Here is a 24,580-nt window from a genome sequence, read left to right as displayed (position 1 = left end):
CCTCCTGACAGGTGATGTGCCCATGTCCTCCTGACAGGTGATGTGCATATGTCCTCCTGACAGGTGATGACAGGTAATATGCACATGTCCTCCTGATTGACAGGTGATGTGCCCATGTCCTCCTGACAGGTGATGACAGGTGATGTGCTCATGTCCTCCTGACAGGTGATGATAGGTGATGTGCCCATGTCCTCCTGACAGGTGAGGACAGGCGATGTGCCCATGTCCTCCTCACAGGTGATATCAGGTGATGTGCCCATGTCCTCCTCACAGGTGATGACAGGTGATATGCACATGTCCTCTTGACAGGTGGTGACAGGTGATGTGCCCATGCCCTTCTGACAGGTGGTGACAGGTGATGTGCAAACATATACAGTTTATAAACAGAGCTAACTGGATCCTTCCTCATATTGTATAGAGACACCAAATCCAGATGCACCAACCTTCTGTACTGATGCAAACAGGATGGAAATGGCAGGTTATAAATCAGATAAAATAACTAAGGTGAAAAATAGCCCATATACCTCAGTATAAAAATCAAATTGTATGCAATCTTTATGGTGCTGTTAGATTTTCCTGAATCTCTTAATATAATTACTGACTCTCAATATGCAGAAAGACTTGTTTTGCATATTGAAACTGCTGAATTTACTCCTGATAACTCAGAATTGATTTTGTTATTTATAGACTGCAACAGGTTATCAGAAGTAGAAACTATACTTTGTATATTACTCATATTCGGTCTCATACAGGTTTACCAGGACCATTGGCACAAGGAAATGAGGAAACTGACCAAGTACTAATAGGAAACATGTTAGAAGCCTCAACATTTCATAAAAAGCATCATGTTAACAGTAGAGGTTTAAAGAAAAAAATTCTCTATTACTTGACAACAAGCCAAAGACATAATTAAAAAATGTCCTACCTGTTCTTTGTATAACCAAACTCCATTGTCCACCAAAAATAACCCTAGGGGTACCAGAAGGAACAAAATCTGGCAGATGGATGTGTTTCATTTTGCAGAACTTGGAAAACAAAGGTACATAAATCATACCATTGATACATACTTAGGGCTTCAATGAGGAATTGCTTTAAGTTCTGAAAAGGCAGATTGTGTAATTACACAGTTATTGGAAATAATGGCAATCATGGGAATACCTGCACAAATTAAGACTGACAATTCTCCTGCATATGTGTTCCACAAGATGAAGAAATGTTTGCGTATTATAATATAAAGCACATTCCTGGTATCCCACACAATCCTACAGGACAAGCTGTTGTAAAGGCGCTAATCATACCATAAAAGAGATGCTTATTAAACAAAAAAGGAAGGGTAAAGACCCTCAGGGACAGATTAAATATTGTTTTTTTAACTTTGAATTTTCTTAATGTTGGTGAAAAAGGGGAAACAGCAGCTGAGAGGGGAAAAAACTGAGGAACAAGGACAACCAATGTATTTATTATAAAGATCTGTTGACAGTGGACTGAAAATCTGCAACAGTTCTGAGATGGGAATGTGGTTATGCTTATGTAGCTACAGGGAGTAAAAAATATGGTTACTGACAAAACGTATAAAGATTAGATGTGACCAGGGAAGACCTCCTACTTCATGAAACCTGAGTGTGTTCTTACAGCAAGGGAATCTGAAGAGCTGCCTGGTCCTCATGACAAGCCGTTCTCTCACACAGCATGGCCATTACAGCGCAAACAGATGCATAAAGCTGATGCCTTACACCTGCTCAAAAATAAGAGCACTTACCTTTACATAATTTGTACAGCTTGTGTAACATATATATGTAGAAGTGTACCTATACTAATACTTTTTAAAAGTTTGCTTATTTTCAGAAAAAAAAAAAAAAGATAATAATGAAGACAAAGCAGGTAACCCAGGTGATTCAACCTCAAAGACTGCCTCAGCTACTGTTTCCTCAAGAATTTGCATGCATATCAACATTAAAAGGACTAGCCCAAAGGAAATTGGCTGTCCAGCTTTGCAGAGACTAGGTGGGCCAGTCTTTCAAAATTCCTGCTTCAGACAAAAGTCTCAGATATTTTGGGCTGGCAGGATGAAGACTGGATGCCCCAATGATAGCAAAAACCTGTGACTGTCCAGGCAGTCAACTCTCTCGGTCCTGTCTATACTTTTGGAAGTTGCTTGCCTGTACTTCCTACATATTGGATATTTCCTTCTTAGTTCTCTGATGGGGTTGAAGACTAGATAGCCATAGCTTTACAATAAGCTTTAGTGTAAGATAAAAACATGTTTAGAGGTTGATAAATGTAATTTATAATAAATTGATTTAGGAAAACTTTGGACACTATGATAGGACTCAGTAGGATAGGACAGATAGTGGAACAATTTCCCCAAGATTGTCAACTACAAATGGACTGGTCCTTATTAATGTAACTTTTATAGGATAATTCTCATAATTATTTTTGTTGTGTATAGTTTAATAGAAAGAGGGATATGTAATGGATGTAAACGTGTTTTTGTTTTGATCCCAAGTGTGGGGTGGGGAACAGACTTACAGCAGGCAATGTTTACCCACTAGAACATGAACCACCTCGTGTGGGGCTTGGGTTCTGCCAGATGAAACACATTTTAGTACAGATTCTGAAAGGATATATATATATATATGAGCTCAAGACAGGAGGTGGGTTGTTTTTGGGTCTTGGTATTGTTTGGCTGTTCATTACTACCTCAAGACACTCCTAGAGAGAATCACTCCAGAGAATGCTTCAGGGCTCCGGGTTCCAGCTGCTGTTCCACATTCCAGCAGCAACTTTGGTTGAATTGCTGGTCTGCTGAAATCCTGCCAACTATGCCAAGGAATCACTCCCAGGAACTGAATTCAACAAGGTCTACTTCTGTTCCCATTAGCCTCTTTTCTCTCCTGTCTAGGGTGGGTGGGTTGGAAGGGAGGTTGTAAGCATTAAAGATCCCCAAATAAAGTAGGTCTGGAAAAGGTCAAAGCCTACACAGGTAGAATTTAGTAATAAATGATCTTAAAGTAATCAAAACAACAGCAACAACAAAAGCTCCCAGGAACAGAATAACTGGGTAGACTATCTCCAATTCACAGCACAACCAGGAGACCAGCCTTTTATTTTCCATTTTTAATAAAATCCACAGAGAACATTTGAAATCAGGTCACGAAAAGGATATATCCCAGAGAATAAGAGGTAGATTACAGTTCATTTTAATGTTTCATTTTGGCTCTTTTTTCTTAAAAAAATGTGTAATTTCTTTGATCCTTTTGGATGCTATTAAAATGTTATGCAAAAATATCACCAGTGTAGTTTAGTGTTTTGCTAACGAGAAGTCCAGCACGCTCCTCTGTTCACTTTGATGCCAATGATTATAGTTGTATCTTTCACACACTGCTGCAGAAAAGAAAAGCACCATTTTACAGACACCTGAAGGCAAGGTACTCAGCTGTGAGGGCTTAGTCTCAGGGTACTAGTCTTTTGAGATGGGATCTCCTGAGGATTTCTCAGGCTGCTTCAAATTCAGCAATCGTCACGTCTCAGGGACGTCAGTAGTTAGGGCTACATGTATCAGTAATATACCTGGATATGGAGTACTTTTTTAAAGTGTTGGGCAGGCACGAATACTTTCCTCTTACCTGTTAGACAAAATTTATCCATGGAATTTAACTGATAACAAGTATAGGTTTCCCTCCTATATTTGTTGAGTTCCTTACATCTCTCAAGCACATATTCTCTGAAGAGCTTTGGTTTCAGGCTGTTACACATGCAAATTTATTTTTTACGGGTCCTCATCCACATGAATTTTAAAATGATTGGTAAGGGATGACCTATGGTTGAAAAGTTTCCCACATGTGTTACACTCATAGGGCTTCTCTCCAGTATGAATTCGCTGATGTGCAATGCGTGACGAGCTTTGCCTGAAGGTTTTCCCACACGTGCTACACTCAAAGGGCTTCTCTCCTGTGTGAATCCTTCGGTGCTGAATAAGAGCTGAACTTTGGCCAAAGGACATCCCACATTCCTGGCATCGATAAGGTTTCTCTCCAGTGTGGATTCGCTGGTGGTTACTCAGGGACGAGTTACACCTGAACGTTTTCCCACACTCGGTACATTTATAGGGTCTTTCTCCAGTGTGCATTCTCTGATGCTGGATCAGAGCTGAACTCTGTCTGAAGGCTTTCCCACAAACCTTGCATTTACATGGTTTCTCTCCGGTGTGAATTCTCTCATGAATGATGAGAGTTGAATGGGAACTTAAGGCTTTGCCACACTCACTGCAGTTATAAAACTTCTCTCCTGTATGAATTATTCGGTGTCTATTGAGCCTTGAGATAGAAGTGAAGCCTTTCCCGCATTCATTACATCTGTAGGGCTTTTCTCCCGTGTGGATTCTTTCGTGTTGAATCAGAGATGCACTCTGACTGAAGGCTCTGCCACATTCGCTACACTTGAAAGGTTTCTCTCCAGTGTGGATTCTCTGATGATAACGGAGGGATGAGCTAGACTTAAAGGTGTTGCCACATTCATTGCACACGTAGGTCTTTTTTCTGGAATGAATTCTCTGGCATCCTGAAAGGGAAGTGAATGCTTTCCTACCTGGGTTATATTTATGAGGATTTTCTTGGGCATGGATTTTTTGATGCAAAAAAAGACACGACCTTCGGCCAAAGGATTTGCCACATTCCTTACATCTGTAGGATTTTTCTACAGTGTGGGTTCTTAGGTGTTTATAAAGGGAGGTACTGAGAGTAAAGGCTTTCCCACATTCTTTACATATGTAGGGTTTCTCTCCAGTATGAGTTATTTGATGTTGAATAAGGGCTGAACTTTGGCTAAAGGCTTTTGAACACTCTTTGCATTTAAATAATTTCTCTCCACTATGGTTTTTTTCATGTTTACGAAGGGATGAGGTGTTGATGAAAGTTTTCTCACACAAACTACACTTATAGCGTTTGTCAGGTGTGATGTCTGGTTGATCAGATAAATATGATATCGGCTTGAAAGTGTTTTGTTTTTCACATTCTGGGGATCTTTTTTCTCTGTGGGACTTTGGGCTAAATTCATTGTTTTTACAGTTTCTTTCTATAGTCAATTCTTGCTTTTCTTCTAATTTACCTTCAAATATGAAAAGTTTTTCTGACTTCATGTTCAAAGGTTCATTTCTTTTAGATTTTCTCATAATCAGCTCCTGAAATGAAGAGTCTTGCGTTTGAGTTGATTTAGTGGTTCTGTAATTACACTTCAATCCTACGAAGGGAAAAAAGAAACCAAAGATGTTTCTTATAATATAAAAATTGACTACCAAGACTAGATGTATAGAGTGAATAAACACTAACGTTGTTTAAATACAGTCTTTGTTTGTGGTTAAAAATATTGAGGGTGGAATAGATGAGTCAGTATAGAAACATAACTGATAGCAATGCAACTAGTGGAGTGAAGAAGAGACAAGGAAAACCCATTTCAGGAGGGTGATTAACCTGGGACAAGACGCTGGGAAAGCAGAATCCAGAATCCAGACAGCCAGTGATAGTCACCTGCATTGTTATCTGCTAAGTTTGCCCTCTTTTTTCCCCTGCCAATAGTACCTTACAGATTCAATTCAAATGTTTACTGTGAGAATCCTTGCTACTACCCAAGATGTGCCCTCATCTTGGGCAAGTTCACAGTAATTTACACTTTGTGCAGTTCTGTGCCTGTTTGTGTCTTCAGTCTTTCTGCACTCTCTGCCTTTGGCAGACTGTTCTTGTACACTGTTTTTACCAAAGTAACTTATTTTATGTATATGTGTGTACAGTCATGTGAGTACAGTGCCTATGGATGCCAGAGGAGGGCACTAGATTCCTGGAGCTGAAGTTATGACCAGTTGTAAGCCACTCAATGAAGGTACTAGGGGTCAAATTTCAGGTCTCTACAGGAGCAGCAAGCACTCTTAACTACAGAACCATCTCTTGAGCCCGAAGCATTTACTTTTCAAGGCCTTTTCTGGTTCTCAGTTTAGACTGACGCTGTAAACTTTTCTGTAGCTTTTCCATACATTTAAATTTTCTTCTTTCAATCTCCTATGCCCAATATACACATCTAGACCATCAACGAATTCTCTTAAATTCCACCAGTGAAATATTTCTAACAACTGTCACTAATCCAAGTTCAGGATCTTATTCCAGAGAGACCACTGTAATTTACTCTCACTGTTCCTCTGACCCTAGTGTCTCATTTTTCCAGTACTGTTTCCTATAAGAACTAAATCCACTCTGCAACACATAGAGTTCCTCTTGTTACTTTAGAAGGCACTGATTCCTCATTTTATTAATTTATTAAACAAACAAGCAAAAGTACCTAGACTTCAACCCAGCATTGTTGAGCCTCAATAAGTTTATAGCTTAGCACAGAAATAAAGAAATTATTATGTAGTCATTGGTGGGCATGTAGATCATGCCTGCAATCTCAGTACCCAGGAGTCCTTGCCTTAGCAAGAGGACTGCTGTTAGTTCAAGGCCAGCCTGTGCTACATAGTAAGTTCCACAGTAGCTTGGACTAGAGTGAGACTTGTATTTAAAAAGGAAGAAATCATACAATGTGATCATTACTATAACAAAAATGCAAGCTAGAAGTGGGTAATACGGGCACAGAGAACCATCACAATCCTCCTTAGATAGTGAGGGTGCAGGTAAAGATGGGGGTGTGAGTGCTGGTTAGTTTTCTGACACTTAAGACAGGATCTGAAAGGGTCAGCAACAGATTACACAGATTGAAAGAAGCGTCAGTTTTGATATCCAAGCAAGTTTCCAGATCTCTTTCCTGAAGTGTCCCCCCCCCCTGATTTTTGCAGAAACAACAGAGGAGGACACAATGGGAGCCAAGGAGGAGGAAAGACTGACGCAGCTACAAGCTTAAGAACCCTAGGGATTGTGGGTATCACTGCACTGAGAAGACACACGGATAATCTCTACCTTGGCCTTTCAACCTCCAGAATTAAGACAATGAATTCTGATTGTTTTAAGCCGCCCAGCTGTATTAGCTGTGGTGTCTCTGGCACATCACTATGAACCCTTACATCTCTTCCACTAAACTAAGGCTAGAGCAATGCCCAGCCACCGTGAGCACATACTGCTATGCTGTGAGTGGAAGGAAAATACGCATGCTGAGGGGAAAACGTGGAGCCTGTTCCACAAAGTGGCAACAGGGCAGAAACCTGTGAATATGAGGAAGGCAACCACAGGGCTCTTGGCCACTGAGGAAAAGAGAAGGCACAGATAGAAACAGTCAGGGACAAAAGCCAGGAGGCAGCACAGGAGGTAAGGGTGAAGACCAGGATGAGGGCTCTGGCTTGCACCCCATGGATGGATGTCACTAGTTTTGAGCATGGGAGCAATATGAGATGATTTAGGGCTGTTGCTAACCTCTGAGGTAACCCCTGTGTAAAATCAGAAAAAGCTGCCCTTCCCCTGAACAGACACAACCCAGAGACTTCACTGACGGTACAGCAAGTGACTGATGAGCCCTCACAGTTCAGCACATTCTCAGTGGCTTCTGACATTAAAGATGTCACAGGCAAAGACAAGGCAGGAGAAGCAATCTCTCACATCCCATCTCACTGGAGATGTGATCACTAGATCATTTCTAGGCCTAAAAATGTCTGAATTTCAGACTAGTTCTGCATTTGCGTGTGAACCAAACCTACACGACACACAGGTGGTTTCAGCTAGCAGGTTGTGGATTACAATAGCAGGTTAACTAAGTTAGATGAGCTAGCTGGGAGGTAGTCCAAGCTAAGGCCTAAGCTATGATAAAAATTAACAAGTCTGTATATCTTTATTCTAACTACTGGTAAAGTTAATTCCACTGTATGCAGGTTCAAATTTGAGGTGTCTGACATCATGATCCTCGGCAAGGATGTCCAGGTCCTTCAACTGCACTTGTGGGCTGTGAGCTCCGGCTGAGACGGCACCTCACTGGAGTCCAGGCATATCATAGACACATGAGCATGCCTAGGCTTCCCACTCAAGGCCACTTTTGAGAGGAAGAAAGGACAGCCATTCATCAAGAGGTACAGAGCATCACAGTTAAGATCTCAGTACTCACGAGACTGAAGTAGGGAAAACCTAGAGTTCAATGCCAGCCGGGGCTACACAGTCAACTCCCCTACACAGAATGAAGCAGAAAGCAGCTCCAGTGTCTACTCAGACTTCCCTCCATCAGTCTTCCCCAGAGCTGAGGAAGGCAGGTGGCCATTTCATCAGGTATCCCAGTGTTGGGGGCTGGTCTGGTGCTTTGTATATAAATGCAAAATTCTGGGCCCCAAGATCTGGTTGCAGCCCAGACGAGTGCATGCTCACATACACCGCATGATGCTGTATAAACTTTGCTCCCCAATATTCTCTGATTGGTTAGGAAAATAGGCTGGATAGCCTGTAACTGGGCAGAAAACGTAGACAGCGCTTCAGTTCCTGGACTGGGGGTCTCAGTAGGGACCACGAGGCCAGGAGAGGAAGAAGAAGGAAGGTGATGGAAAGAATATGGCCTGATGTAGCAGATCCAGCTCAGACAGGATGACATACTGACAAGCAGCTCAGGGATGCAGCTGGGAGGTAGCCAGACTAGTTTAGAAAACTAGTTTTAATTGTACCTGCCCAGTTATTGTGCTTAAGGCTTGCTTATGGTCTCTGTCTCAATTATTGGGGAACTAGCAGAATTATCATAGTCTTCTAGAATTAATACATATTCAACATATTCTCTCCCAGAACAGCTCTGAACTGCAGATCTACTCTGCTTAGGCTAATTCCTCTCCCTTCAGACATCTCAACTACCTGTGTTCTGTTTACTTTGGGGTGGCCTCTGGCAGTTTCTACATAAATGAGAATGTAAAAGACAGTGGTGGCTGCCATCTCAGAAGTGACCACTTTCGAGTAGAGAAGAAAGGCTCTCATGTAACATGAGGGCTGTGGGAGGACAGGGTGCTCTCCCATGTGGCTCTTCTCTAGGCCCAGGCTCACTGACTGACCTGACGGCTCAGATCCACCCCAGTTCCTCTCCTCCCACACCCCTGCCCTCAAGCAAGGACCAGCTCCAGGCTGCTCAGGACTCAGCCCTGTGTAGACTCTCAAATCCTCAGATCAGCCCATGTAATATGGGGGGGGGGGGGTTCCCGTGGCTCCTGCCCTGCACCTGGAGCACTCTGTGTCTCTCTCTACTCGTCCTCGTTAGACTTTTCCACATGGCTGGCTGAGGATGCTTGGTTTCTTTCTTCTGCTCCCTGCAGCAAGCACTCCACAAGAGCAAGGCCCTGCCTAGTCCATCTAGTTCCACTTTGCAGGCACCTAGCACATACTTGTTAAGCAAGTGAAAGCCCACAGTGGTAGTCCTGGTTCACCACTGAGAGGGCTTCCCTGACTCTTCAGCCCTAAGTTTCTATCACCATAGCAACCAACTCTCTGGTGCGTCCCTTCAGGTCAGGCTCACCTTGCAAAAAACAGTTTCCCAGGATCCTTCCTACTCCCACCTGGTCAGCCCCAGGCTTCAAGGGCTCTGGCCTCACAGATGAGTTCCTTATAGAATTCCCCACCAGAGATCTGTACCCAAGTACTTCACTCACATCTAGAGTGAAAACCATCCCCACCCCAACTCGGCAAACGGGGTCTCTCTAGACTCCTGAAGCAGGGGCCTTCATCTAGATGCCTCTAGCTTTCTACCGTCATTCTTGGAGTAACTCCCTAAGGTTCCCTGGCTGTGTCTCACCTTCAGTCCACCCCCACAGTGCATGTCACAGACTTCCTGAATGTAACAGCTCTTGGTAAACATTTGAAACATTATATGGAAATAAAGACCTTTAAACCCAGATTAATTTTAAAGGGGACACTGCCTCTGAATACTTTTCTCTATGCTCACATGTATAGCAAGCACACACACACACACACACACACACACATACATGCACACACACACACACACAATTTTTTTAAGCACACAATTTTTTTCCAACCTAATGGTAACCTCAATGGTGCTCTGAAACTTGCCTCACTCCCTGACACTCTCTCAAGCTGTCTTTATCACTGTGACGATGGGTGCCAGCACAAGGACACACCACAGTCTCTTCAGCTGTTTCACTAAGAGACCTTTGAACAGTTTCTGATTAGAACCAGCCATCCCAAAGCTATCAGAGAGTACACAACGGCCATTTACATTCCAGATACTTCCAGCTGTCTGCATGCAGAACGCAGCTCTCAGAACTGCACCAAGGCACGTAGCCCTCTTACGTCATTTCCTTCATTTCCTTTTCCTTTACACTTTGAACTTCAGCCTAAGTGAGTTCTTTAAAATCTCTTAAATATACATCGTCTTAAATGGTCTCTGAAAACGCAGTCCTCCTCAGAAACAACCAACAAAAAGGATGGATCCCAGGAAACTTATTGGGGACATGATTAGGAAGGAATTAAAGGGAGCAGGGTCCAGACTTCAGCTTCAGTTTACCCACCCTTGCTCCTATTTAATTCACTGAAAACTTACTGGGTTGTTTTGGTTGGTTGAATGTGTGTGTGTGTGTGTGTGTGTGTGTGTGTGTGTGTGTGTGTGTGTATTGTTTTGGTTGATTGTGTGTGTGTTGTTTTGGTTGGTTGAGTGTGTGTGTGTGTGTTGTTTTGGTTGGTTGAGTATGTGTATGTCTGTGCGCGCGAGTGCACTGAACCCAGGGCTTTGTGGGTGCCAAGCAGGTGTTGTTATCACTGACCTCCATCCCAGCCTCTGATCACTTCTTGTGGTTCAAGAACCTGAGGACGTTTCCCTCTCCTGACTCACCGCACTGAGCCCTGCCAAGACTGACAGGCCTGCACACCCACTCACCGAGAGAGAAGCCTCCAGGACCTTCTTTCTCCACTTTCCAGGGATCCTCTCCTTGCTGCAGCAGGGCGATCACTTTTGGTTTGGCGAATGGGAATCCTGCTTGTAGACAAAATCAACTCGTTAACTATAGGCCAGCCAAGCACAGAAGCCTGCGAAACCCTCTTATTAAGTTGCAGAAACAGGGTGAAATCTAAAATGTTTACCCCACACCACCCTTTGCAGTGAAAGTATGCAGACCTCTAGCAAAGGCAACAGGAAGAGAGGTGGAACAAAGCTCTCTGTCAGGACAAGAAGCGAGCAAGCACAGAGTAGTTGCTGGTGGGGAAGATGCCTAAACCATAAAGAACCTTTTTCTGTTTTATACTAAGGGAAGCGATGTTCTCGCTGGCACCTCCTCCACTGAACACAGGCAGTGCCAGGCCTGCTGTGAGACGTATGTGTCAGGACTTACTTATGAGGACCCATTTGTGTAACCCTAAAGCTAAGCCCCAGCTATGGTTTCCCAGTGACCACAGCCTCCGTCCAGGGAAGCAAGTGCGGGGCCCTCGCGGCTGCATCTCTGCCCACAGGGAGTCTCCTCACCCAGCGAGGCCAGGTTGCTGTAGTTCTCCAGCATCACCTCGCGGTACAGGCTTCTCTGGGAGGGATCCAGCTTCTTCCACTCATCCCGAGTAAAGAGCACGGCCACATCTTCAAATGTCACTGGCACCTGTGAGGAGAAGCCAACTCCATGAGCCCTGAGGACAAGTAAGAGACCCTGACTCAAAAGAGCTGACGACCCATGAGAGAAGTCACCCTATAGTCTCAGGCTTTCACACACGTGTGTACATGCACGTACTCACACACAGATGTGCCTATGACCAAGCACATGAGAATGAACATATATGCACGCATGCACACCATATCATTTATACATACACGTGACAAAAAAGTTCAAAGGAGTTGTACAAGCACGAGATAAAACATAAAATAAAGGGAGGAAAACAAGTCACCACGGGCTGGAGAGGGCTGGGGAGCAATGTAAGGACTGTCAGGAAAAGAAAACAGTCAACCTTGGTAAGAGCAGAGAAAGAAACACAGATGAGTGCCGAGGCAGGGCCAGGAAGGAATTTTGTCAAGTGTGTATATGTGCTCTGTCCCAGGGCACCCGGCATGTTACTTGTGGGATTTGTAGGCATACTCCAGACTGAGATCAGGCAGCAATAGCTGAGCACTTCCCCCTCGCCAGGCCACAGGGGAAGAGAATGCTCTCTGTCCTGATTCAACTTGCTGTGCTAGTGTGTGTGTGTGTGTGTGTGTGTGTGTGTGTGAATCCCCTTTGCTGAGGCGAGGGGGAGGGGGAAGAGAGAGAAGAGGGAGGGAAGGTGGGGCCTGAGGAGAGGAGGCTACTGTCGGCATGTAAAGTGAATAAAGTAATTTTTTAAAAATACAGAAGACTGCCACACAGTGGTGGTGCACGCCTTTAATCCCAGCACTTGGGAGGCAGAGGCAGGTGGATCTCTGTGAGTTTGAGGTCAGCCCGGTCTACAAACGGGAGTCCAGGAAAGCCAGGACTGTTACACAGAAACCCTGTCTCGAAAAACGTAAAAAACAAAAACAAAACAAAAACTTAAAAAAAGAAAGAAAGAAAGAAAGAAACCCAGAAGACTAGAATTGTGAACACAGGGTGTGCTTTCCACAGCATCCACTACGCACGTTAGGAGGACCAACTCCTCCAAGGAGGCCATGGGCTCTAAATCCTAGAGGAGGCCGAACCGTGTGGAGAACTGTGAGGAAGGGAAAAAAAAAACAAGCAAACAACCCCCCCCACAACCCCCCCCCCCCCTTCCTCTAAGAAGTGAAATGACAAGATGCTTACCTGAGACCTCGATTCTCCTTGCTCAGGAGCCATGTTCTTTCTGCTGGTTTCTTCCAAAGATGGGTGAGGATGAAGGAGGATCTGAGGGAAGAAAAAACAAAACAGGGTAGCACCTGTTGCTTCGCACCTCTCAGAAGCCACACTTCCCAAAGCGTCCCAAGTGGGAGCTAGGGGTGGGCATCATTGGATCCAGAGGTCACCAGCCTTCCTGTCTGTGCATTTCCAGAAAGACTCAGGTGACACTGGACTCCATCACAGTGGGGGACTCACTAAGCCATCATGTGTCAGGCATCACCCCAACACTGTTCACATCTCCGCTGTCGCTGCCTGTCCCCTTCAGACAAGAAACAGAGGCCAGAGGTCGGCCACAGTGAGGATGCATAAATCTGACCACCGGCAGGGACAGTACTCCTCACGCCCCCCCGCCACGCTGACCCCCCAACTGTCCTGCTGCTGTCAGAGGGTCGATTTCCAGAACCCCAGAGAAAACTCCAAAAGGAAACCAGTGGCCCAGGACAGAACGGCTGCACACAAAACATAGCCTGGGTTGGCCCTACCCGGCCCATGGGGAGCAAGCTCCAGGGCCGAGGCCGCTGGGTGCGCGCGTTCCTCCGAATGCCAGGGGAGTGGGGACGCGCAGGAGGCCACACCAAGCCTAACACAGCCCAGTCCCTGCCTGGCCTCCTAATAGCAAATTAGGCCTTCGCTCACCTCCCTCCTCCGGCTCCTGCCGGGCCTCACGGAGGCTTCGAGCCGCGTCGCGTCGCGACTCTGCCAGGGGACCTTAGCCCCGAGCCTCAAACTGCGCCACAGACACCCTAAGACCGGTGAAGGCTCACGGGGGTCAGGGCTCCGGGGGTCCGAGGGTGGTGGACACGGAGGCCTCTGGGAAATGTAGTTCACTTCGAGACCTAGGGATTCTGGGATTTGAAGTTCCTCTGTTTGCCTGGGCCACTCCGGCTCAGCTTCTTTGGGATGCAGATACCTTGGAAGCCAGTAGACACCAGGAACCAAACACATACTTGGTAGGTAAATAATAAAAGATGTTGCAGGTTCATGGTAAGTTGTAAGTGGGGAGATGAAAAACAAGTTTTCATGGCCAGCATCAACTCTGAAGTTGATAATGGTCTGATCCAAAATAGTGGTCTCTCCTTCAGGAGTGGCAGTTGTCTTCAGAAGCTTGCCATATAAGTATGTGACTGCCAATGAGAAGGCTCATCCTAAGATTCGCCGCGCGGATGAGGAGGCAGCGCTTCCCACCACGCTTGCTGACCACCACATCCTTGCTGATTGTAATGGTCTTAGCCTGGTTTTTTGGGGGGAGGGTTTAGAGATCTTGGCAAAAATAGCACCACACACGAAAGAATTGATGATCCCTCGAAGAATAGACTGGAAGATAAGTAGGAAAATGGCAGTGGCACATTGTTCTGTCACAAACCTGAATCCGTAACCTATGGTCACTTGAGTCTCCAGAGAAAACAGAAAAGCTGAGGTCATGCCGTTAATGTTTTCCACACAAGGAGTATGACTGTCAGGTGGGTAGAACTCTGGCAAGTCCTTACAAATGTACACTACGACATACAGGAGACCCAAGAGGAACCAACTCCCCGAGAAGGCTGTGATGAACTCAGTCATTTTGTACCTCCGTTTGAGGTCAAGGACAGATGTCTAGATGTCTGCAAAGGACGTAAGCCTTGACTGTGCACCTACATTGCCAACTCAATGTTGCACCTTCCATCTTTGGAGAACAGCCTCGCTCCCTGCCGAGAGTGCCCACAAATGTGAGTGACAGACCATTTCCGAAGATGTCTGAACATCCTTTCTGTCAGTGCCCTCATCTTACAAAGTCCTGCCACCCCTGGAGGAACAGACCCAGGGACATCACTGTCTGCACTGCCTTCCCTCTAGGGTGCTGTGACCCACGTCACGGGTGTACTTCATGGTGCTTCCACAAGAAGACAAGGAAAATCCAACGTAGCCAGGCAGGAATCTCACTCTGCTCCGTGTGGGTCCCCGCCATTACATCGGATGGATTTGAAAGAGAGGCACGTGTAGTCCAACACAGACCTTTCAAAGCCACCTCTGGAAACCCACCTTCTCCAGCCAGGCCCCATCTTCTCCAGTTTTATAATGCCCCAAATTGGTTTAAATAGAGTCCATCAATGAATTAAGTCATTATCTATATAACAGTCCTAATGATCAAATCCTCTGTGGATAAGGCTTAGAAAAGCCAGAGATGTGCTTTACCGAGCTCGTGGGTACCCCTCGATATAATGAAATTGACAGCCAATAGTAACCAGCACAGAGACCTTACAGGAAAAGCCAGTCTGTGAGATGGCTTGGTGGGCAAACCACTCACTGCCAAGCCGAATGACCTGAGTTCAGTGCTAGGAACTCAGATAGTGGAAGGAGAGACTGGTCGTCACATACACACTCACCTGCTCACAGTGAACAAATGTTAAGCATTTTACATTAATTAAGTAATTTGGGAGTGGCACTGGAATAAGAACCTGAGCCTCTAGCAGCCTAGACAAGCACCATCACTGAGCCACATGCCCAGTTCTCTCTTAACTTTTGAGACAGAGTCTCGTGAAGTTGTCTGGGCTAGCCTTGAGCTCACTCTGCAAAAACTGCCCTTGGACCTTCAATTCTTTTGCCTCAGAGTCCCAGATAGCTGAGATGACAGGCTAGGAAGAATTTTCAGTCACAAGAAAATGATAAGTCCACGCTCCCACAAAAAAAACCCACAAACAAACAAACAAACAAACACTGTTCTTGGTGCCACTGAGTAGAATTAGCAGCAGGCAGAAGTCGAGAGAGAAAGGCTGCGGAGTCGGACCATGAGCAGTGGTACGGATTGCTTCCGTCTGGGAGAGGATCTGTCTGCAGGCCCGGAGATGCTAAAGGAATGGCCCCACGGAACTGATACCCAGAAGCTTTATTCTTATTCTCCTTAACCTCCTTTCCATCCTGCTTAGGAGGGAAGATACCTTTGTTTAATAAATTCACAATAAAATCTAATTGTTAAGGAACCAGAGCCAATAGACATCAACCCTCTAAACTACTTTGCTATTTCCAGCCATGTTCCCCAATATTACTTGCCACATTGGTTCTGTCTGGGCTGCTTCTGCTCCATCAGGCCCCAAGGCAACTTCCTTCCTCCCCTCCTCTCCTGCCTTGTGGTCCCTACCTGAGATCCCAAGCCTGGGAACCAAAGCTCCACCTACCTCTCTTCTGTCCAAGCTTTAGGCTGTCTAGCTTTTTGTTTGTTTGTTTGTTTTTGTTTTTGTTTTGTTTTGTTTTTCCAGACAGGGTTTCTCTGTGTAGCCCTGGCTGTCCTGGGCTTTGTAGACCAGGCTGGCCTCAAACTCACAGCGATCCGTCTGCCTCTGCCTCGCGAGTGCTGGGATTAAAGGCGTGCACCACCACCTCCCAGCTGGCTGTCTAGCTTTTAAATTAACTAGTCAGGGATAGTTAGAGAGCAAAGTTTACACAACATTGTTCAGCGTATGTCAGGATGAACTTGTCTGGGCTGCAACCAGATCTTAGGGCCCAGAGTTGAGCATCTGAAAACACAGAGCAGCAGCTCACAGATTAGAAGATGCCACAGTTCATGCTGGGCTGGTATGCAGCGGGGTCTTCTCTGAGCAGGATACGGTCAGCTTGAGAACCTACTCCAGATCTGCTAAAAAAACAAAACAAAACAAAAAAACCCTTAAAACAAGGACTGGGGAGGACAAGAAGCTTCAAACAATTTGACATTAAAGATGTCTAAAGTAGCCGAAATCTCTAGCATGATATCAATATAAATCAAACTTCGTGAGAGGAAGCCAGCCCGGGGAACCCTGTGTTAGATTTTAAATACAGGTATGAGAAGAATGATTGTGTTCTAAAATGGATCTGAATCACAGCTGTAAAAATCTAGTATGCCATGGACCAGCTCAGTCGGGGATAGGTCCTTGGAAACGGGGGTTCTCAAAGCGTTGGTGAACAGAGGTAAGGCTTATTGACAAACAGAGACAAAACTCAAGATCGAGTCGACATCAGTGTATTTTTCAAGCAAGCAGTCTAGGATTTTATACATTTTTTTCTACTGAAACAGGGGGCGTTCAAACATACACAATACAGGTACAGAGAGTGTTGTCATATTTTGAATTACAACCTTAAATGGAACAATACAGGGTACAGAACACACAGCAAAGACGTCATCACTTCTAAGTTGCTGGCTTGGTATCAATATGCATGTGTTCCCTTTCTCCAGGATCAATGTTCTCTCCCTAACGAAACTGGTGCCCAGCACCTGTGTGCCAGGATGGTTTTTTTCCTTTTCTTCAGTTCTCTCTTCTGATATCTGAGTGCCACTACCTGGAGTCTTTTGAAATACTCCGTTTCTTTGTAAACCATACTATAACTTATTAACTAATGATTACTTTCTAGTCATGTTTCTTTTAATAAGTGGAAGTGAAGCAGAGCTGCTCCGGACCTGGACAGTGCCTGGCTGCAGTCCCAAGTCAGGGTCGTCTCCTAGTGACCGTGGTTATGCCTGAGAAGTCCTGATTTGGGAGTGAAGTAGAGTTAGGAAAAACAGATTCCAGCACGAGAGAAAAGAGCTATGATTCAGTTTCTCCTGGTAGGAAACATCAGGCCCAGACCAGGAGACTCTCTCCTTTTCGGGGTTGTAGCCTCAGGCCTGTGTAGTGGGATTGTGACACTAGTAAAGGCACAGAAAGTTAAGGGGCTGGAGAGATGCCATGACAGTTTAGAGCACTTGCTGCTCTAGCAGAGGACACAGGTTCCATTCCCAACTCCCACTTCTTTCAGTTTCAGAGGCTCTGCCACCCTCTGCTGGCCTCTATTGGCACTGCACTTACATGGTACACATACACAGTCAGGAAAACACTTGTATACATAAAATAAAAATCAATATTTATAAGAAGCTAGAAAAGGAACATAAAATTAAACAGTAATAGTAAAAATGACTAAAAACAAAATAAAAAATACATGAAACAGGAAATAAAAATTCATCTCAGTGTTGCTGTTATATATTTATACAGAACATGTCTGGACTTATAAACAAACAAAAAACCACAGTGGATGCCGTGGCGCACACCTTTAATCCCAGTACTTGGGAGGCAAAGGCAGGTGGATCACTGTGAGTTCAAGGCCAGCCTGGTCTACGATGCGAGTCCAGAACAGCCATGGCTACACAGAAAGACCCTGTCTCAAACAACCAAAACCAAAAAAAAAAAAAAAAGAAAGAAAGAACCAAATAAACAAAGTGGAGCTGGGCGTGGTGGCGCACGCCTTTAATCCCAGCACTCGGGAGGCAGAGGCAGGAGGATCTCTGTGAGTTCAAGGCCAGCCTGGTCTACAATGTGAGTCCAGGACAGCCAAGGCTACACAGAGAAACCCTGTCCCTTGAAAAGCAAACAACAAACAAACAAATGAAACAAAATGGTTCTTAACCAGGCTCACTGATGGACAGATGTTAAAGCTATGGGTAGGAGATAAAAAACTATTATAACCATAATTACAAGGTGGGCTCATAATGACTAATAAGAGTTATAATGAGAAACAAGGTCAAACAGGTAATTTCAGCAGTAGTGGAAATATTAGGAAAACTCAAACAAAAACATGAGGGAAAAAAAAAAACATGTAACATAAAGGAAGAATTTCAATTACATTTATCTGTTTATGTGACATATATATGCATATATATTATATATGCACACCACACCACTGTGTGTGTGTGTGTGTGTGTGTGTGTGTGTGTGTAGGGAGTAGGGTTCTCTTCTTCCAACACGCTGGCCCTGGAATCGAACTCAGCTCATCGGGCTTGGTAGCAAGTTCCTTCCCCTGTTGAACCATCTCGCTGGCCTGAAAGAAAGCTTTAAATGGCTTCATCATTACCCTTGGTGGAAGTGAGGAGAAAAATTATAAACTTGGAAATTGCCAAAGGAAGGGGAAAGATGCTAAAAAGACAGTAGAAGGGGAAACAGCTGGGCTTTTGCACTGCCAGAGACACTGATGTAACAGCCCGTGGTTCAGAGAGCCGGGCAAACATCCCAGACACCAGCAAGAAGCCCCAGGAACCCTGGAAGTGTAGACCCTGGAGGGGCCACTGCATACTCCTCCCACGTAGCTGGGAGTAACCAGGGAAAAAGCACCCAACTGAGGCTTCTATCTTGGGAGGGAAAGGGAAAAATGAAACGTACACCCTACCGGGAATGGAGGAAACCCTGTGTGTGAAGTCCTCAGTGGGTGTGTGTTATGTACATGGGCACAAGCTGTGTACACAGTGAATACCTCAGTGCCTTGGGGGTGGCAGACCTTCCCCAGGCGAGGCTCAGAGCAGTGGCAAACCTTCTGGTCCAAGTGGGAACGTTGACAGTGTGTGCAGAGAACATCCACCATCGCTTTCCCCAGCACCCGGTGTTTACAGACTGTATCCCTGCAGAGAGACCGCGCCTACCAAGAACAGCCAAACCTGCCTCCTTGTTCAGCTGTATATAATAACCCTGCCTCCTTGTGTATGTGTGTGTGTGGTCATCCTAGCCCCTGCACCAGCTGTATGCAATAATTCCACTTCTCTGTTCAACTGTAAGTAACAAACGCGCTGAGCTTGACCTGCAGTACCAAAGATAGACACCAGAGAGAGCAAGAGACCACCGGCTTCAGTCAAAGGGGGCTTGAGGACTTCTTCCACCCTTCTCTTTTTCTGACAGGGTCTCTTTAAGTTGCACAAGAACTCACCCTGTGGCCACAGGTTCTGCACTTTCAGTGGTCCTCCTGCCTCAGCCTCCTTAGCGCTGGGATTGCTGCCTACCCTTTAAATATGTATCTGTATGACACAAACCAAGAGTAGACACACCGGACAAACCAGAGGGATCGCCAGGCAGTCTGAATAGTGGCAGTCTTCTCTGGAATGCAGCAGTCTGCGGACGCTGATGGAGGTGAGGTGTTCGTCCATCCCTGCACGGGCTCCTCGTCAACCTGCCACACCCACGATCACGATGTTCCCAGGAACGAAGGTACAGAGAGCCCGGATGGCCAGCAGCACAGGTCGGAGAGGAAAATGTTGTGTACATGAACCGTGAGCTTTCATTAGCCATAAAGAAGAATTAAGTTGAGCTGGAGAGATGGCTCAGAGGTTAAGAGCACTGGCTGCTCTTCCAAAGGTCTTGAGTTCAGGTCACAACCACCTACAATGAGATCTTCTGGCCTGCAGGTGTACATGCAGGCAAAACACTGTATACATAATTAATAAATCGTAAGAAAGAGGAAGAAAAAGAAGAAGAAGAAGAGGAGGAGGAGGAGGAGGAGGAGGAGGAACAGGAACAGGAACAGGAACAGGAACAGGAACAGGAACAGGAACAGGAACAAGAACAAGAATTAAGTTATGCTGTTTGCAGTGACATACATGCAACCAGAGCGAGAGATGCTAAGGAAGATAAGTCAGATTCTGAAAGACAAATACTGCGTGCTTTCTTTTATTTGTGACTCCTAGATTTTAATCCAGATATATAAAATCATGTGTGCACACATGACACAAAAGTGGAAATGAAAGATTTAATTTTCACATTTAAAAATTATTATTATTATTATTATTATTATTATTATTATTATTATTATTATTATTATTATTATTATTATTATTGTGGTGCTTTGAAGAGGTGTGTCCTTCACAGACTCCTGTGTTTGAATGCTTGGCCATAGGGAGTGGTACTATTAGGAGGTGTGGCCTTCTTGGAGGAAATATGTCACCATGGAGACAGGACTTTGAGGTCTTAAATGCTCAAGCTCTGACAGGTGTAAAACACATCCACTCTCCTGCTGGTTGCCTTCAGACCAAGATGTAGAACTAGGGACTGGAGAGATGGCTCAGAGGGTAAGAGCACTGGCTGCTCTTCCAGAGGTCCTGAGTTCAATTCCCAGCAACCACATGGTAGCTTACAATTATCTATAGTGTGATCTGATGCCCTCTTCTGGCATGTAGGTGTATGTGCAGATACAGTCCTTACATAAAATAAATAGATCTTCAAACAAAACAAAACTTTTAAAAGAGCCGGGCATGGTGGCGCACGCCTTTAATCCCAGCACTCGGGAGGCAGAGGCAGGCAGATCGCTGTGAGTTCGAGACCAGCCTGGTCTACAAAGTGAGTCCAGGATAGTCAAGGCTACACAGAGAAATCCTGTCTCGAAAAAACCAAAAAAAAAAAGATGTAGGACTATTGGCTCCTTCAGTGCCGTGTCTGCCTGCATTCTAGCCTGCTTCCCATCAGGATGATAATTGAATAAATCTCTCAAACTCTAAGCCAGCCCCATGAAATGTTTACCCTTATAAGAGTTGCATTGGTCATGGTGTCTCTTCAGAGCAATAAGACCCTAAGACAGTATGTGTATCCTGTGATATTTGTGCATGACCGAGGCATGTGTCTGCAGCAGCATGCATGGGGAGGTCAGAGAACAACTTCTGGAAATCAATTCTCTCCCTCCACCCTGGATCTGAAGGTGGAGCTCCACTTGTCAGGGGTTTGCCGCAAGCATCTCTGCTGGCTGAGGCATCTCACAGACCCTGTGGCTACACTTCTTAACTTGCAACTCCCACTAACCTCAACTTGACTTAAAGTCTGAGGGCCTGTCTCCCCTCTCCAGGCTTGTAGGGTGCTCTTATTTTTTAAAAGCAGAAACAGGTGTATATTATATATACACAAATATATAATATATACATATTTACACACATATACATATATTTACATATATGTAAAACATAAATATATAATGTGACAATGTGAATACACACATACAAATACACACACACTTTTCTGTTTGGTAGTTAACTTTGAGAAACTTTGGGGGCCAGTTGTGTGCTCTTATTTTAAGAGTTGCCACATGGGATAAACATGTCTGTTTTTGCTATTTTGTTTCATTTTTAAGATTTCACTGTCAGGTGACAAATCTTAGACCACTTCTCTCCTTCCATCACGTGGGTCACAGGGGTGGGATGCACGTCTTCTCCACTTTATGATTTTACTTACAAAAAGGGAAATGGTACTCACTATCTTTTTATATTTTAAAAACTTTAATTTTAAAACTCCACTTAACCTTTGAACCCAGTTGAAAGGACACAAGCAAAGTAAGTTCCTAAGCTTTTGTAAAGACACCCGTGTCTTCGGCGTATGTTGTACTTTTCCTAAGCACCCCTCATGTTTAAACTATCAAACTGCTTAATTCTGGCAGGCCCTGAGCAGCCTTTCTGTGGTCTAGACAAAGAGCAAGCGTTAACTGAGCGAAGGGAGAAAGGGTCTTTTCTGACAGCTGACAGCCACGCAGGGCGGCGCAGAACCTTCGTCTCTCCACCGCTGCTCACACGGGAAGACGTGCAGGCATAGAAATGACTGCCACAAGGTTTCCGAACTCAGAGTTCAGCAGCAGGAGGTGTGGACCACACAAGGAAGTCCAGTGTTGGCCAGAGTGTTGGGGGGAAACACGGGTGAGGAACCTCCGTTGTGGCTTCTGAAGGTAGGGGTGGGAAAGGTGACTCACTGAGACATAGACTGGATGATTTAGATAATCCCACGTGCCCCAGGCCTTAGGAACCCTACTGACCTCATGACAGGACCTGAGGCTGATGTTGAGGTCCTTCTGAATTTGACTATAAGAGGCATTGTCACAGAGGGGTTCCCTCTCTCACCACAGAGGATTCCCCCATGCTAAAGTGGCAAAACATAGGAAGAGACAGAAAATAAAAGGGTATAGTTAATACAAACTCATGAAGCCAATTTCAAAAATTACATTTATTTAGGCCTTGATATCAAATCTAGAAATATATTTTTCACATACTATAGACAACTGTTCCCTATTTTGCCTGGCATAGTGGTATATGCCTACAATCCTAAGACTGGGGAGGCTGAGGCACGAGGGTTACTACATTAGGTTAACTTGGGTTGTATAGCTAGATACCATCTCAAATAGGAACAAATTAAACCTCGCTGTTTTAATATGTTGATGTCTTACTAGACTGCTTTATTGCTTGTTTTGTTTTATTTAGAACAGGTGGTGCGTTTGATATTAGCTTATATCAATATTCTATATAATGAGCAAGGTTTGAATGCTATACATTTTTTCAAGACAGGGTTTCCCTGTATAACAACTCTGGCTGTCCTGGAACTCCCTCTGTAGTCCAGGCTGGCCTCGAACTCACAGAGCTCCACCTGCCTCTGCCTCCCAAGTGCTGGGATTAAAGGCGTGCACCACCACCGCCCGGCTACATTTTTTTCTATAGAGCAATGAAATGTATTTCCTTAAGAATAAGTTGGTCTCGGGAGCTCTTAAAAGTGCTTGCTGCTGCTTTCCCAGAGCATCCAAGTTCAGTTCCCGGTTCCCAAGACAAGCAACTCACAACCACTTGTAACTCCAGTTCCAAGGGATCCAACACTCTTTCGTGACCTTCTTGGGCACCTGCGTACATAGGGCATATACTCACACAGGCACACACACACACACACACACACATACACAGAAGTAAAAACAACAACAACAACAACAACAACAAAAAACCCTTTCATTTCCCCCAAAGTTGTCACAAGACCCTAAGTTCTCTTTCTTTTATTTATTGGCTCTGCCTAGAGGTACCTCACCCAAGAGTTAGGACTGAGAGGTTCGACCTTAAGAGTGCAGGGTCCCTTAATAAAGAAAATTTGAGGAAAAACAAAGAGTGTAGGGTCCCTTTAAAAAGTAAAATATGCCAGGTGTGGTGGCGCACGCCTTTAATCCCAGCATTCAGGAGGCAGAGGCAGGTGGATCTCTGTGAGTTCGAGACCAGCCTGATTTACAAGGCGACTCCAAGACAGCCAAGGCTAAACAGAGAAACCCTGTCTCTGAAAAAAAAAAAAAAAAAAGCAAAATATAAGGGGGAAAATAACGAGTGTAGGGTCCCATCCGTGGCTTGTGTTTTACAGGCAGTCTAGAGGAAGTCCACCTCCAAAACACATTTGTACTTCTGAAAACAATGGGACTGAATGCTTGTTACTGTGGCAACCCATGATTAGGGGTGTGGCCAGCCTGCTCCCTGCTCTGGAGGTGTCTCACCCTTCCTTTCATTTCTAAGCTACCACGGGTTTCACTCTAACCAATAAAAGACCAAATGACAGCACTAACGACCAAACCAAAAACTGCCTCTTCTGACTGCTCTGAAGGTCACTCAGATGTGACCAAAAGGTGGCAAGTGGGGCTTTAGGGCTTCTCAGAAAGCCCCTGGGAAACCCTCTTTGTCTTTCTTCTCCTTACTCGGGATGCTAAAAGATGGCTGGCACCACAGCAGCCACCTTGGAAGTACTGGGATCAATGTGTGGTCCTGGGGGCCATAGAGGAAAGGCCTGGAAGGAACCTCAATCCTAGCTTTAGATTTTCTACCCTGTTTTTTTCATTATGGAAATAGTGATACTAAGAGTATCATTACTCTTGTGTTTTTTAACTCAATGTAATCAGATTTTTTTTTTTTTTTTTTTTTTTTGTTCCCTGCAGCAGAGATTTAAATGTCTCTTCTAAGTAGTAGTAAAATTCTATTCTAATTTCTAGATGATTTTTTTTTCTTTTCTAAAAACAGTCTGAGTAGGTGAGTGGGAGGAGACAGGGTAGAGGTGACATCCAAGGTCAGGCTCCAGGCCTTTCTGTCTTTTTTTTTTTTTTTTTTTTTTTTTTTGGTTTTTCGAGACAGGGTTTCTCTGTGTAGCCTTGGCCATCCTGGACTCACTTTGTAGACCAGGCTGGCCTCGAACTCACAGCGATCCGCCTGCCTCTGCCTCCCGAGTGCTGGGATTAAAGGCGCTCGCCACCACGCCCGGCGGCCTTTCTGTCTTAAACATCCAAACACCAAGATGATATTTAACCATG

The 24,580-nt window shown here is 44.9% G+C and overlaps 1 protein-coding gene and 1 pseudogene across 2 annotated transcripts; both read right to left on the bottom strand.

Moving 5' to 3' along the window:
* Positions 1 to 3,580: 3,580 nt before the first annotated feature.
* LOC127208304 (zinc finger protein 354A) lies at positions 3,581 to 12,727 on the bottom strand. Of its 2 annotated transcripts, none has more exons than XM_051167705.1 (4): positions 12,686 to 12,727; positions 11,410 to 11,536; positions 10,828 to 10,926; positions 3,581 to 5,238 (listed from the first exon to the last, which is right to left on the bottom strand). In XM_051167705.1, the coding sequence occupies exons 1-4, from the start codon at positions 12,716 to 12,718 to the stop codon at positions 3,770 to 3,772; spliced, it is 1,728 nt and encodes a 575-aa protein (XP_051023662.1). In that variant the 5' UTR covers positions 12,719 to 12,727; the 3' UTR covers positions 3,581 to 3,769. The 2 variants fall into 2 exon arrangements, with proteins under 2 accessions (XP_051023662.1, XP_051023663.1); XM_051167706.1 differs by having other exon boundaries at positions 10,828 to 10,923.
* A 642-nt stretch (positions 12,728 to 13,369) lies between these two features.
* Positions 13,370 to 14,523, bottom strand: LOC127207894 (ATP-sensitive inward rectifier potassium channel 1-like; annotated as a pseudogene).
* Between the last annotated feature and the right edge of the window lie 10,057 nt (positions 14,524 to 24,580).

The sequence above is a fragment of the Acomys russatus genome, chromosome 25, assembly GCF_903995435.1.
Source record: "Acomys russatus chromosome 25, mAcoRus1.1, whole genome shotgun sequence".
Classification (NCBI taxonomy): Eukaryota; Metazoa; Chordata; class Mammalia; order Rodentia; family Muridae; genus Acomys; species Acomys russatus.
The sequence above is the reverse complement of the archived record's forward strand: the minus strand, read 5'-3'. Positions and strand labels throughout refer to the sequence as shown.